Source organism: Typha latifolia, chromosome 1, assembly GCF_019914945.1.
Source record: "Typha latifolia isolate L0001 chromosome 1, TyphaL0001v2, whole genome shotgun sequence".
Lineage (NCBI taxonomy): Eukaryota > Viridiplantae > Streptophyta > Magnoliopsida > Poales > Typhaceae > Typha > Typha latifolia.
The window spans coordinates 15871483-15885206 of NC_133086.1; the positions used below are offsets into that span (position 1 = coordinate 15871483).

General features: G+C 33.8%; 1 protein-coding gene across 1 annotated transcript; it reads right to left on the reverse strand.

Annotated features, from left to right (window-relative positions):
- Positions 1-2385: 2385 nt before the first annotated feature.
- Positions 2386-11222, reverse strand: LOC140795809 (protein MEI2-like 2). The gene is made up of 13 exons (XM_073148601.1): positions 11034-11222; positions 10386-10429; positions 10149-10292; positions 9587-10053; positions 9067-9225; positions 8866-8982; positions 8451-8602; positions 5506-5597; positions 4399-5368; positions 4239-4323; positions 4093-4161; positions 3704-3883; positions 2386-2805 (listed from the first exon to the last, which is right to left on the reverse strand). The coding sequence occupies exons 2-13, from the start codon at positions 10417-10419 to the stop codon at positions 2653-2655; spliced, it is 2622 nt and encodes an 873-aa protein (XP_073004702.1). The 5' UTR covers positions 10420-10429; positions 11034-11222; the 3' UTR covers positions 2386-2652.
- Between the last annotated feature and the right edge of the window lie 2502 nt (positions 11223-13724).

The window sequence follows — 13724 nt, forward strand, 5'->3', positions numbered from 1 at the left end:
GCTGAAATGCTCGGCTCGCTCCATCTTCTCCAACAACCACCTAGTAGAGTAGGCAAAAGAGAAGAAGAAGAAGAACAAGAACAAGAAGAAGAAGAAGAAGGGGAAAGGGAAGACAAGAAAATGTGGTGGCAACGGTGACACTGGGATGCATTGATTGGGAGAAGATGAATGAAGATGATGGAGTGGTACAGAGGTGCGGTGGGGGCGGTGAAAGTATTTTAGTAATTTATTTAATATTAATTAGTCAAAATAATGTTAGAGTGTTAAATATAAATTATAAAAAAAATAAGGAAGCAAGTTACAAAATTTTTAAAGACGAAATGTGAATCAAAATAGGTAAAACACAGGGTATAATTTATAAAATTCTTTAAATAATTCTTTTTAATAAATAATTAGTTTGTATTGAATTACTGCTCCAAAATTTTACAACCAAGAACTGCATTATGCAAATCATGTCCTTGGCAGAAGATGAGAGACTTACTCAATCTAAACTTTATTTATTTTTTTTATTAGTAGATTATAAGTATGTAGGTGAATTATATAATAGATAAAGAGGTTAGCCCTTCTTTATATGTAGGTTAGACAACTAGACTAATCCTCCTAAGAAATAAGCACACTAAACTCAATATGTAATGCTTTATAGTAAATGTACTAAATATCAACTCCAAAATTAATATGGGAATTGAATTTATGTAAAGGTATTAATTTTATTATTTAATTAAATAAAGAGTTAATTAATAATTTGACTCGTGCACCAACTAAATGGCACACATATGTGAATTGATTTGTATAGATTCTTTTACAATGGATATCTACTGGGCCTCAAATCCCAAGTAAAACTTGATATTTTATATATCTTACTAGTATTTTATAAATAGTTAATATAGTATTAACTCAGTTCTCTCTATCTTTTCTTACCAATAACAGGCACTTTAAAACCAGTTTTTATTCACTTCACTTTATAAATTTAAATTAGTGAATATATAACATTAAATACTCTTTGAGCTCTTTAAATTCTACTGTTAATCCATTATTAATAATTTATGAACCTCACAAAATTTTTGGCTCAAAGCTTACATAAAGTTAATGTTCAAATACAAAAAAATTTTCCTGGAGACAATCTTACACATAATATTTCACACAATAGTGGCTAGAGAAAGGCTGATATAATATATATATATATATATATATTAGGAGAGGAATATATACTCTCTGTTCCTCACCCTGCAAGCTAATCATGGGAATTAAGAATAGCATTGGGCTTGGACCTCAAAATTGCATACTTAAGTCGGGAGACATTTCAGTACTAAATCTATAATTTGGAACTCGAATTGAACATAGCAAGCACGTAAATGACAAGAGGCAACATTTTCATGAACGAAGTGATAATCCAAAGCTATATATTTTGACTAGAACTAAGACACAGGATTGCACAACATGAAAACAACACTAATTATCACATGTTAGAGTAGCTGGTGGAAGATAAGAGCACGAAGGCTCTTGATAAGATGCATAAATAATGTCACTTCAACTGCTGTGTGAGATTAATGAACGGTATTCAGATTAGAGCGGGTGGATGTAGCCAGCCGAGTCGGGCTAAAGCCTAACCCATGCCACCCATATCATTTCGAGCTGCAGGTGGATATACAAGCCGAGTCGGGTTAAGGCTTAACCCATGCCACCCATATTATTTCGAGCTCAGACCAAGCTTACCATTTGTAACCTTATCTAGCCTAATCCTGAGTCGCCCTCCAAACCCGAAAAAAAAAAAAAAGAAACAGAAGATATTTAAAAACCATTGCTTTGAATAACTATCAAAGCTACCTAAGTATTAAAATTTTATCAATTAAATTATAAAAAAATATATAAATACTCTTTCTCTTGTTTACATATATTCATTACAGAAGGTTTTCTGTCTTTTCATATGCTAAATTACTAAAATTTGAACTTACGCGTTAAAAGGCCAATAAGATTATGGTCAGATAGCTAAAAGAATTCATAACGTATGAGTACATCGTTCTAACTGAGACATTGTTAAGTACCCAGTTCTCTCAAAACAAAATAGGAAAAATTCAATAAATAAAATATATCTACAAAAGAAGTCATAGCTTTTGAAAAACTATATATACAAATATTAATTTTTTTTTTGATTGAGAAATGATACATACAAATATGAAATTTAGAACGAACAATTGTAAATAAAAAAATTTAGAGGTTAACACGCAAAACAAACAAGAAGATTTCTTAAAAAAAATAAGATAAAAAAAGTGTTAAATCACTGCAATTCCACAAGTTATCTCGAAACAAGTGGATTCCAACTGTACAAACTAATAAATAGTATTCCCATTACAGCTAATATATTAGGACTCCAGCAAAACCCAAAAATCAACAAGAAATAGGAAATCTGACACTATACATCTTACTTTTGTTCTTTACACCACCTCTAATATCTTCAATCTGTACAAAATGTGAGCACTAATAAACCTTAGCTACCCTTTACAGTTCCCATTTACGCCTCGTGCATCAATCGATTTAGAATTAGATGTACGTTATCTTACAATTGCAATAGCAGGGTTTCCTCAGATTTACACTTTGTACACTTGAATACCAATATGAATATTCACCTAAAGATGACCCGGTATCTGAGATTATTTACTTCCCGTCCAAGCCACTTTCAGGTAAGTTGCCTGCTTCCAGTTTCTCCAATGGGAAGCCGTTTGTTGAACTTTCAGATGAATACCCTCCTATGATGGTACCATCTTGCTGGCGCACACGGATGTTTATGCCATTCAACGGAAATGGTTCCTATAAAGAGCTTGTTAATATAAGTTATCCAACAGAAGAAACCAAAGTACTGTCAAAGTTAGCAAGAATAAAGTTAGATTTGTCTATTAATGAAAGAAGATTAGAAGCCAATCAAGTTATGATGCTGATGGGACCGACTCACTGAGGACTCCCTCTGTTAATGTGTCCCCTTAATCCATAAGAGCATCCTACACCGACCAGGTGTCTAGAATATCAAGATGCATAAATACATGTCTAGAGATCGAAACAGATCCTGCGTTATGGAAAGGACATCAAATCTTTTATATACACAAGATGGTTCTTCACTCAACATGGATTAAATGGGCAGGAAAAAAAGGAGAGCAATTTAATATTTGTGAGTCATTATCATAAATCAAATAAGAAATAGAGGTTTAGAGTTATATACAGGAAAAGTATCAAACATTATTCTGCTTTAAATAATTTTGTTCTCATAGAAGAAATGTTATGCAAAATGAAAAGTAATGTAACTCTATTAGATCTGTACACCAACAAAAAGCTTCTACAGTAGAACAATTTAATATTGGAAGTTAGTGCTACATTTTTATACATCTGTGTATTACCTAGGTATGTGTCTACAGAGAGAGACAGATTATTTCAAAAGATACTCGTGCCTTTTCTAGATAACAAATTAATTCTACTATCAGATCTAAATACTGGGATATGCATATGCTGCAGTCACTGCGACATCTACCTTACACAATCTCAAAAGAGATTACAGTATATGAACAGCATGCACTTGGTTTGATACTGTGGGCCTAGGGAAAAGAGTATGACAGGAATATTGATACCAAGGAAGAAAGAGAAAAACAGATCACCTCATTCCCAGCCTTTCTTGCAGTAAATAATTTGTAATTAAAGTTTCAAGTAACTCATTCACCTCATTGCCAGCCTCCACCCCCTTAGAGTGGAAGAGAATAGGGCGGCATCGCTTGTCTTCATTCATCAAGCTTGAGTTCTGGAAGTGTGAAATAAGTGCAGCTGTGCCCTGGATTCGGGCGTATGCCAATGACGCTACTTTCTCACTATTAAACTTCTCCCATTTCTTCCCATTAAATGCCTGTGCATGTATTACAAGACTCAGAAAAACTCTCTAATAGGTTATTTTCTTTGAATCTCAACATATGGGTTTAAGTAAAACATAAAATAGCTGACATTTTCTTCAGATATTTTTGTTAACGTGACATGAATCTGTTTCTTAACTGGAACATAAATGGAATTTCTATAGTAAAGCCAAAAGAAAAGCAATACTCAGTACGGGAAAAGCACCTCGTAAAAGGAGATGATGTGTGCAGGGGATACCATGTTTATGAACGCATAACCAACGTTGCATTTATTCTGCAGATGTCGAAATAATTATTAAGTGTGCCAGAAAAATGACAAATGAAATAAAGTTTAGAATTAAATGGAATTACCTTAAAATCAATAGGCAAGTAAAAGAAATCATAAGTTCCCTCATGGTTTTCATCTAGGGCTGCTAAAAGCATGTTTGATGTATACCTGGAAAGCCTAGATTGAGTAATAGTCTAACCTTACAAAAATAAGATTATTTAGTAATAATATTATGAGAAATACTTATTTGGGATGTTCTTTATCATCAAAGTTGTCCGAGTATCCTCTCCACTGACAATTTTCTCCAAGTTAAGCTGATACTGTTTCTTGCTATCTGCTTGACTCCCACTATTGTCGATGCGCTGACTTCGGCCACGCTCAAGCAAACTGTCAAAACCAATGGAACTCGGTCCCTGATATGGAGCCTTCCCCAAGAACGTGTTACCCAATCTCTGTGATGGCATTGTTCTAAAATTTGGTGAGCTACTGTCTGGCAAGCTCCCACTTAGAGCAACTGCAGGACTCATATTTGCACAAGCACCTAAGTTCATCATGAGGCCTCGTCCATTTTTATTGGCACCCATACCTCCAAACTTGACCTGACTCATAAATGCCTCTGATGACTCGGGAAAATAGCCAAAGTGACTCTCAAAAGGAATACCAGAAGGAGCAGATCCCACATGATGGTGATGGTGATGATGATGGTCTGATGAACCAAAGAAGGTGGTCTGACGACTTCCATAGAGAAAAGCCTGGCCTGGAGCGTGGCCATTGGATGACAATGAATGCCCCATAGGTGGTGACTGCCAAGCAGAACTTTGGGAATGCTCTGGATGATTTTTGGGACTACCCCATAAAAACTGGTGTCCAGTCAACATTCCAATGCCCGACGTATTCGAAGTTGATGGACCAAAAGAAGATCGACTTCCAGGACTTGAGCTCATAATTTCACTATTATGCCCTGGAAAAGAACGAGACTGCTGAATTTCATTATGCAGTGATGAATTGCTAGGAGAGAATACTTGGTCAGAATTGTTAATCCTATTTGGGTCCCTTCCAATTGGTGCAATCTTCACAGAGTTTGACATCAGGGGCGGTACTGAACTTAATCCAGAAAAATGATTATTAGCAATAGGACTTATTGCTACCCCACTTGGAGACATTCCAAACAATGGACTGTTATCAGTTGGACTGCTATATTGAGCCCATGTCCCTGTCATTAAAAGAGGCAGTCTCCTCAGATCAGTATATGGCACATTTGCTACACAAATATGCTATCAGCTCAAAGCAAGATAAGATGGAAATCAATGGCTATTTCTTAGGAGCTAGGAAAATGAAAAAGATGTGTACCTGGAGGAGAGGCGGTAATAGGTGAACCAACAGGATGTCTATAAACTCTCGCATCGTCTAATTCCAACTCATGAGTCAGTTGCTGCATCAAGCTGAATTTACGAAGTAAAAAAAAATATTCATTTTAAAGACAAGTCTGTTTTGTATTTGAAAGAAATAAAAAATTCCAAAAGGAACCTATCTTCTCATACAAAACTACAACTAAATATTTGTATAACCTAGTTGAACATCTCATCTTTGCCTTTTATATTACAACATAATAAAAAAATACAAATTGATTTTATGTTATCTTAAATTTATAGGAAGGGAGCGCTCATTATCCTTTCGAACATTGGTCCAGAAGATTGGACAACCTCCAGAGTCCAGATATTGTGAACATAAATATTTCAGTCCAGCAACTTACAATGCAAATGTAATTTGGCAACGTTCTCAATTAAGGTTTGCATCTGTACAACATATGGATATTATCAATTTAACATCAACAAATAGGGCTCTCAAAATAGCTCGCTGACACTAAACGAACTGACCGAGCTCAATTTTTTGGCTCAAAATAGCTAGACTCGGCTTGCTCGAGCTCAGCTATAATTAGCTTGATATATATTTTTTAACATCATATAATACCTATTTTCTGTTTTAAAATATACAGTGATGTGCTCTAGCATAGTTGGTTATGTGCTTCATTGTCAAATAATATGATCTGGATTCAAATTCTAGGTTTTACAATGTAAAAGAATTAATTTTTTTAATTATTAGATCAAATTCAGTCTCACATCGAGAAACTAAGAGATAAGAATATTTTTTATATCTACCCACCTCTTAGAAAGTACTAAGGTACATATTATAATTTTCTTTTGAAAATTGAGCCAACTCGACACTTGGGTGAGCCGAGCTCGAGCCCACATCAGTTAGCTCTTCTCAATCTCGAGCTCAAGTCGAGCTAGACATTTCCCAATTTCGAGCTGAGCGAGCTAACCTCAACTCGCTCAAGCCCAGCTTATTTACACCCTATCAACAAATACTATAAGATAGGCTATACAAAACAACTTGGGAAGATAATATTCTTCCAGAAGATAACAAACTTGCCATCCATTTTGCATCATAGTCATGAACTCATGATAACAATGTTATGCCTACATCACATAAGCATTCTCCAAATTTTTGTTTGGTTCGAGAAAAGGTTATAAATTAGAGGTCATACAGACTTATGCGGATAGAAAATGACTATTTAGGTGTTAACAAGTTACTCTGGTTGATAATTTGATAATCAGATGAAAATGTTGATGCAGCAGAATTAATCAAAGTACAGTCGTAAATCTATTTCACCATATCAACTCAACAATTGGAGAATCATTCTCTTGATTTTTCCTTATGCAGTATATCTAACTTGTGAAAGAAAGTTTTCACTATTGTTGGTCATAAGCTAAGAAGCACAGACATGGATATGGGACACGATACGGACACGGGGAGACGATAAATCTTAAAAAAACAAGACTCGATATGTTTAGGACACTGCAAAATAAATAAATAAAAGCATTATATATATATTATCGATACGTTTAAAGAAATATTTTTCTAAACTTATAGTATAAATACACAAGCATGCATAAATTATTCATAAGAGAAAAACAAAACGTACACAATACTACAAAGCCAAAAATGATAATGCTAATACGTGATAATACAATTCTATATTATGAGAATAAATTTCTAACTACCTGAGAATAAATAACTAACTACCATTACTTAACTACAGTGGATGGCCTAGGCAAATCTGTGATTTTACAATAATTTGCATTAATATTAATTTTCTTGTATGTACTAACTTCTGATTGTTGTATTATATTTCTATAGCATATGCAGGAATTTCCTAAAATCGATAATTTATATTATCAACTTTTATAGTATATGATAAATCTTCTGTCCAAAAAGTTTCTCAAGAGTGTCTAAAAGTGTCTAATGAGTATCCGAATTTATTATATAATATTTTAAATATGGGATATGTCGTAGAAGTATCCAACACGTGTCCAACGAGTGTCCGAGACGAGTGTCGGTGCCGACAACATGCTATTTGAAGTGTCCATGTTTCAAAGGTCATAAGTTGTAATAGACACGCATATAAGATCACTTCTCTCAAACCAACTGGTCCTTGAGAGTATTACACTCCATTCATTCCATGGTTGTCCACCTAGTTGATTCCTAATGTTAGTTAGAACCGAAAGACCTAAACAAGTGCTCCAACAAATAATTTGATGATGTCATACTTTAGATGACAGCAATAGGCAACTGGGGGAAGAAAGTGTCAAAAGCTAAATACTTACCGCAATTCATGTGTATATTGAGCAACGATCCACAAATGCATGGCAATAAAAACTAACTTGCTAAAGAAAGTAAAATTAACAAACTTGAATTTCAAGAGGGCATGTACAAGATCATCGGGCATTGCTTTCTTTCAACCAAAATGGCGTGCAGTATATTGATACTAGAATGTCATAACTTACATTTTTGAGATACAGATTGAAAAGACAATATAAGAAACACAGAAGTTCACATTTTCTCTAAAGAAGAATATCCTCCTTCACTCTTTAATATACAAAAGAGTAGAAAATGAATTCAATTACTTGGAAACAATGAAAGTTCAAGCATCCATAAACAGAAATTGAATGAAATTGAGTCGTTATCTCAGAAGTAGAATATCCTAAATGGCTCTTTGCATGCATGTCAAGATTGTAATTATAGCAAGGCCACCCAATGTTTATACAGATTGTTACAGACAGGAAAGTTCTTAGATACAAATGACAATTCTGAAACAATAAAACAAACTGTAGATATAGTACATATGTTATCAAACAATGTAAAATTTAATTACTTAATAGAAGAAGCAACAGGTGTAACAAATCTAATTGCAATAACAAAGAAAGAAAATGAATAAGTAACCATATACATACTTTCTCCTAGCACCACCAGGACGGCTAGGTTCCAACTTGATCTTTTTTCCAGCTATGTCGCTCTTGTTCAATGATCTAAGAGCAGCTTCTGCTGCTCTAACATCATAGAACTCAATAAATTTATGGTGTCGTTTGTGTGGTGTCTCTCTAATCTGTATTCAAGAAGAATGAAATCCCACAGATTTAGTAAATGAATAAATTAAATGTTTCCAGTCTATAATGGTAACTAGCAGTAATAAACAAAAAAGGCATCCCATGCACGAGGCTCCCACCTAAGCGAGGTGTGGGGGAAGGGAATGTACGGAACCTTACCCTCACTTCTGAGGAGACTGTTTCCAGGACCTATTGTCACACCAAGTGACACCCTCCTTTACTAGCAATAGAAGGTAGAAAATTTTAAGGGACAGCTTCTGACCTCCTTTACTTCCCCATAAGCCCCAAAAATTTTACGAAGCTCATCATTAGAGACTGACGAATCCAAATTAAAAATCACAAGAGTTCCTTGGTTCATATCTTTGTCCGATGGATTTTCCTGGAAAGAAGTTGAAACAATAATTAACAAAGATATACCGAATATCACAAATGCCAAATCAATGAGACATATCTCGCAAGAGACCTTGGGGATTGAAAAATGAATATCAAGTTTCCTCCTCCTTAAAGGCCGATTCTGTAATAAACGCATAGCATTTCGAGCATCTCGAATATCATAGTAAGATATCATGACAAATCCTCTGTGTTTGGTTGCAGTGTATAGAGTCCGGATGTCCCCATATTGCTGGTAAAAAGAAACAAATATCATGCCATTTGTCACATAAAAATTATAAAAATAGAAGAACTAAACTAAGAAAAGCCTTAAGATCATTTTACGCGTAGTAATGCACAACAATTCATCTTAAAATTCAGATAGAAAGATACATGATGGAGATGGACTACTATAACAGCAAGAAAAAAGTTTCACAACTGCTGAACTTAGAATGCAAATTGATTCTGCAAATCTTTTCAAGTAAGACACCTGAAAACTGAATTAGTTGGATACTAGCTTGATTTAAAAACAGAAAAAAGAAAAGGTGGTGTGCTGTTATGCTGCAAGAAGTTAAAGGCAATCTGACATGAAAGCTACATCTAAAACTAATTACCTCAAATAGAGAACGCAATTCTGCATCTTCAACATTACTATTGATATTTCTAACAAATAATGTTCTAGAAGGATGCTCCCCATATGGATGTTCCCCAGCAACAGTTCCTACACCATTTGAGAGGCTGTATTGATTAATCACATTTCCTGTGTAGCCATCATTTATGCCCGCCCTTGTCATACCAGCAATGATGCTTTCCGTAGGATCTGAATCTAACTCCATGCCTCCTCCATTGCCAAAAACATCATACTCTTCCAGGTCCTCCACTTGATTTGGCAATTCAATATGGTTAAGGTTATCAATTACCCCAGCTAGGAGTTCATCATCATCAGGCAACAAATCTCCAATCTGTTGGAGATCAAGATAATCCATAATATCCTTTCCATCCGTATCATCGTTAAAATTTTTAAATTTGGAGGAAGAATCATCCATTGACTGAGTACCATTTTCTGAATCTGCGATCTTTACTGGATGGAAGAAAGAAAGAAGGCACGAACTTAATCAAACAGCTGCTGGCAATAATTATCAAATATTAAAAACTCAAAGAAGATAACTTATATACATTTCTCATGTGGAAGAACTGGTAACGAGGTTGAGAAAAGGCTAGCATCACTGGATCCATAATGAAGAAAAAGTCCTGATGTAATTCCTCGTGTGCTGTTTCCAACCTTCTCATGAGTCTTCACAGACGGAATACTTGATGGATCTATAAACAAAATCATATATAAAGCTCAATTTCAGATGGAAGGAAGTTCATTCCCGATTTGAAAACCCATGAATATTTTATTTACTAGTCTACCTGATGGATTTCTATTGTCCATAGACTTATCCATTTCATTGACCCTGATATGACAAAAAGAAGGTTTAGGGAGGAAGAAAAAGGAGGAGTTAGTAAGAACCGAATGATATTATCATCCAATGTAGGAAAAAATTGTGCAATAAATTGCATAAAAAACATCCTAAATAGCTCAGAGACATTAGATGATCTCCTCCAATTCAACTCAGCCAAGCGCAGCAACCAGATGTCATTCCAGAGCCAATAAGGCCCAAGCAGTATATAACAGAAGCTATTCAGAAAATATTTAATTTAACTAATCTACCAAGGTTCATTGTTATGCATGAGAATAGAACTCAATTGGTCAAATAACAACATTTAGGCAACGGAAAAAGAGAGAAATTTTGGTCAAGATCAAATCTTTTCATCTGACATCACAAAACAAACAGTAAAACTCCAACCTAACCAGCGTCACCCCTCAGCAGAACTACAATCGATATAATTACATATAAGCAAGCACAAACATGATCCAAAATTGATAAAGAAAGAAAGAACGAAAAACAAGACTTTTTTCAGCCACCGCAAAAGATCATAACTCTCCAATGATTAAATCGTGATCTCAGAAGACCCCAGAAGCGAAGGTACCGAAACAATGAATCGAGAACCGCTTACCGACTCCAACAATTCCAAATTCAGATTAAATGGTCCTCAAACAGCTCCGAGAAGACAAGGAACCAAAGTGGCGCACACCAATCTACAAGATCCTTCGATTGCTCTGCGACCAAAACCGAAAAATCTAGGCAAAAGTGCCGTCTTTCGCCTACCCTTCCCTCTATTATTTGACGAAGAGGAAAGAGAGCCGGTGATTGGAGGGAGAGAAAACTAATAAACAGTAGTAGAGGGAGAGAGAGAGAGGGAGAGAGAAATATACTGCTCATATCCCGATTTCGCTGTATTGGAAAAGCGATTCGCGTCCGTTGACACTAATGCGCTCACCTTGTCAGCCGATAAACTATTATTATACGAATATATCTTAAACAACTGCACAAATAAATCTCAAAAAAGAGGAAATACAAAATACGTCCCTGGCTCACATTCTTTTTTTTAAATTGCTCCCCGTAGTTTGCAATTTTAGATAATCACTCCTTGTTATTTTATTCTTGTAAAAAAAAAAATATCTCCATAGTTTCTACTTCTTTATATTAGTTAATTCTTTTTTGCTCTATTTTATCCTAACGATTATAGTGAGTTTTTTTTTGCCAAACTAGGTTGTACACTAAAATTTACATAAATAAAGCAAAGTAATTTAAGAAAAGGTAACAAACCACAAGGATTAACAAGTATTAAATTAGAGGGACTTTTATCTATGAAGTTTCCAACCACATTCACATTTTTATGAAATTGAAACCACAAGGACTTATCCTATAAATTTGAAAAACCATAGGGGCTGATTAGTAATTTTCCCAATCTTATTAATGCAATGCATGAATACTTTAATGAAGATTAAAACCACACGGACTGGTGTTATAAAAAAAAATTAAATAAAAAAAAACTTGAAATAAATAAACAAAAACATAAATAAAGAACTGAGTTAGACTAAGTACAAAGGTAGGCGTTGCCTAATTAATCATTGATTCGATTGCTATGCCGCCTTTGGGCTGCTTCGGATGACGCGGATTACGGTGACTAATCTATTAACCCTTTCCTTAATTATTTTATTTGGCCTTGATTTGGTGGGTGATTAAGATATGCTTTCAAAGTATGAGAGGGAGTAAACCTCTAGTTGCTAATGCTGGGATAGGGTAGCACGTCATTACGAGTAATCTTATCTTCTAACAGTGTAATTATAAGCTGTGACGTGGCAATTTAAATCTCTTCGTGCTTGGGGTGCCTAACAAAGAGCTAGCATTGCTAATTGCTATTGCTACCCTCGAAATTAATTTAAAATTTAAAATTTTGTCAAAGCTCAGCTTAGTTAATTTTGAATCTAGCCTAAGTTAAGCTGAGCTCGAGCTACATATTCACAGAATATAAAAAATATTATTTTTAATTACTTAAATTTTTAGAGTAGTTAATAAATAAATATAATTTTAGAGTAGTTATTATGTGTTTGAGTTACTAACACCGTAAAAATATTCCATTAAGTAAAAATATTTTTTTTTCTAAAATAACTAAAATATCCTTAGTATAATTTGATCGAGAATATATAGTTAACTTAATCCAGAGATTTAATTACGTTTAACTAATAGACCTAATATTACAGTGTTTTCTGTATCATTTTACTAAATTATAGGATTCGATTTGTAAATAATAATTACATAGTATGTAAATCATAATTGCGCTAAAAGATAAAGTATTATATATAAATTTCTCTTAAAAATTTTAATCTCTAAATATTTAAGTCAAATTGATACTTCTTCCTACAGCTTCTCACTGTTTCCCCGGGACAATGATATCTTTATTTTTTTCTTAATAAGATTGTGACAATTTTTTTTGGTAGTATAACAATTTTTGGCGCATAGAGGAGGATATTCATATTATCCTAACGCGTATAAATAATTAATATAAAATTAGTCATTTATTTTATTAAAAAGTATTTTTCTCTTAGTCACATTAAATATAATAAAAAAATACAGTAGTTGAGGTATCGTCTATAAAGCTGTGTGAACTAATTGCATTTTAGAAGGTATGGAAATAAAATATTATTTATTGAGTGAGATACGGATTTGATTAACTCTAAGCAATCATTTTATTCTTTGGAATTAAGTGCAGAATGGACATTGGCTTACTTCCTTATGCTGGTTTTTTAAGGGTATTATTCAAATTAGACCTTATATTTTATATATTTTGTGATTCATATTTCTTTTTGATAATTTTATAATTTCATTTCTTATTTTTTTTTCTATAATTCTCGTTTAACACCCTAATGTTATTTTGAATAACTGATATCGATCAAATTACTGAAATATCATAATGATAATTATAACAAAAAAGTAAGAGTCAGATTATAAAAATCTCAGAAGACGAAATGTGAAACACAAAATAGATAAAATATAAGGTTTAATTTATAAAAAAAATTTCCTTTTTAATCATAGTGAGCACATAGCCTTAGCCAAGTGGGTCGGGTCATCCTCAACCTCATTTGTAAGTACAACGAAGTGGGGTAGGCTTTGTCCATTTTGACTGAATTGAAACAATTTGTCCAGCTTATTCTTTATTATTAATTAAATTGGGTAAATTACGGATTTAAAGCGACTAATAGAAACTATATAAATTATTTTGACTAGAAAATATATCTTCGGATTCTGGAATAATCAACAAGTAACATGAGGAAGAGTTGATGTACAAATCTAAATCTAAATC

Excerpts from the sequence above, each read along its gene's own strand:
- LOC140795809 (XM_073148601.1), bottom strand. The coding sequence starts at position 10,419 with ATGGATAAGTCTATGGACAATAGAAATCCATCAG. Across the intron at positions 10,054-10,148 it reads AGTTCTTCCACATGAGAAAT|TAAAGATCGCAGATTCAGAA; the intron begins GTATATAAGTTA and ends TCTTCCATCCAG. Across the intron at positions 5,598-8,450 it reads CCTGGTGGTGCTAGGAGAAA|CTTGATGCAGCAACTGACTC; the intron begins GTATGTATATGG and ends TCGTAAATTCAG.